Source organism: Penaeus monodon, chromosome 31 (genome assembly GCF_015228065.2).
Source record: "Penaeus monodon isolate SGIC_2016 chromosome 31, NSTDA_Pmon_1, whole genome shotgun sequence".
In the NCBI taxonomy this organism is placed as follows: Eukaryota; Metazoa; Arthropoda; class Malacostraca; order Decapoda; family Penaeidae; genus Penaeus; species Penaeus monodon.
The window spans coordinates 27,761,655-27,763,442 of record NC_051416.1 but is presented as its reverse complement, the minus strand read 5'-3'; the positions used below and the strand labels follow the sequence as shown (position 1 = coordinate 27,763,442).

The 1,788-nt window shown below is 29.1% G+C and overlaps 1 protein-coding gene across 1 annotated transcript in view; it reads left to right on the top strand.

Annotated features, from left to right (window-relative positions):
- LOC119593137 (gem-associated protein 2-like) overlaps positions 1 to 1,417 on the top strand; it is a gene marked incomplete at its 5' end in the record, with an annotated part of 4,154 nt that extends 2,737 nt beyond the window's left edge. The window contains 2 exon segments of the mRNA XM_037942102.1: positions 583 to 692; positions 964 to 1,417. Coding sequence (XP_037798030.1) covers positions 583 to 678 — 96 coding nt within the window.
- Between the last annotated feature and the right edge of the window lie 371 nt (positions 1,418 to 1,788).

Genomic DNA, 1,788 nt, shown 5'->3' with positions numbered 1-1,788 from the left:
CCAATGGTTTTCTCAGATTCTCTTAATGTTGTTTCTTTTGTGATCTCATCTCCACTTTCCTTGGACTCTTCTTGTTCATTCTAACATGATTATAGTTTCAAGATTTCCATAACCCATTAAAAAAATATATATATATATCAGTGAATAATGAATTTTAATGTACTCAAAACCATGATTTTTATTTTGCAATTATTTCTTTGTTAATGTTGTTCATTAGAATGTCTAATCCACAAAAATCATATTAATGTTTATGTAAAATATTCGTCTAAATGTCTCTCATACATCTTTTTCAAATTTGCATTATGCACATCTTTAACTGCATGAAGAAAAGGATGGTGGTAATTTTTGTAATTACAGTGATCAAGAGTATCTTAATTGCAAGCATGTTAAGCAAGGGATACCAGTTGCATAATAGGTGATATATTTTGAACAAACATTTTTAAATGCCTTTCTGGGAAAGATTTTGTAAACATTTAGGCACTTTAATTGATTTGGTCATCCAAATAGTGTATGCTCATTGTTTATTTCTTTTTCCTTCTTTCATGTAAAGTCCTTCACAAAGTGTTTGTTTTTCTGTTTAAGGACTCTCCAGACCATCCGGATTTGGCACAACTGAATGTGATTATCTGCATTGTGGCCAGGTATTTCAACCAAGAAGACCTTGCAGATGACTGGTAGGGTTTTTTGTAAAAGTAAGTAACTATTTTTGTATATTTTCCTAGAAAAAATATGTGATATGGGTGATGTTTGCAGAAAATGTTAGATGAATACATAACTGATTATATACTATGTTGGTTGTTGCCAGTAATTAGGTAAGGTGGATGTATAGATGAGTAAAACAAAAAATATAATGGAGAATAAGCTCATAAAGTGATGAGAGAATATTTTTCTATTTCTGAATATACGCGGATGTCAATTTAATCATTACTTTTTTGCAAATTACATTTACTTTCTTCTTTTCAGATCATAAGGACAGTTTCATATGTGCAGAGGTATTAAAGAGGAAGAGAAGTTTCGCCATACATTAGAAGTTGTATTGTTTAATGGCCTTAAATATATTTTATATATTTTTTTCATGGAATAATGTAAAGTAATCTATATTTTTTCTTTTTGATGAAACCATATGTATTTTGAAAATACACATATGCTTGTATATATTTTCATTCAAGACAATTGTCACATTAAATAAATGGGAAAAATTCAAAGTTTTCTTAATTCATATGCAGTGACTCTAAATTACAATTTGTAAAATCATTTTACCTCATTATCATTATTATCATGTTTGGATTTTGAAGCATAATATTTGGTTCAACATAGACTGTAAGTTACTTAGTTATACAATGGAAAAGTTTTAATGATTGTCACATGAAAAACCAATTTGATATCGGAATAAATATTATATTGGGATTTTTTCAAACTAGTTTTATTTATCTATTTTAAATCTATATCATAACTTGGTCAGATGTATGGATATACATAGTGCTTATATTGTATAGGTCAGTCTTTAACTGTTCATGTCATAGCAAATGGGACTCAAAATGCTATGCACTGATTAGCCTACTTCAAGTTGTGATCTTGTTTGGCCCTGTTTGAGGTCATGGTGGAGATACAGCCCCATTTTATCCTTATTTCCTAAAATAAGCTATATACCCTAGCCAAAAGGGTAGAGAGTAGGATAAAAGTAGAGGACTCTGTGAATTTGTTAATTGGTTGAACATTTTGATAATTCCTTAAAATATGAGAACATTTGATCAAACAAACAAAAGTTGACTTTATCGACTTTATTTC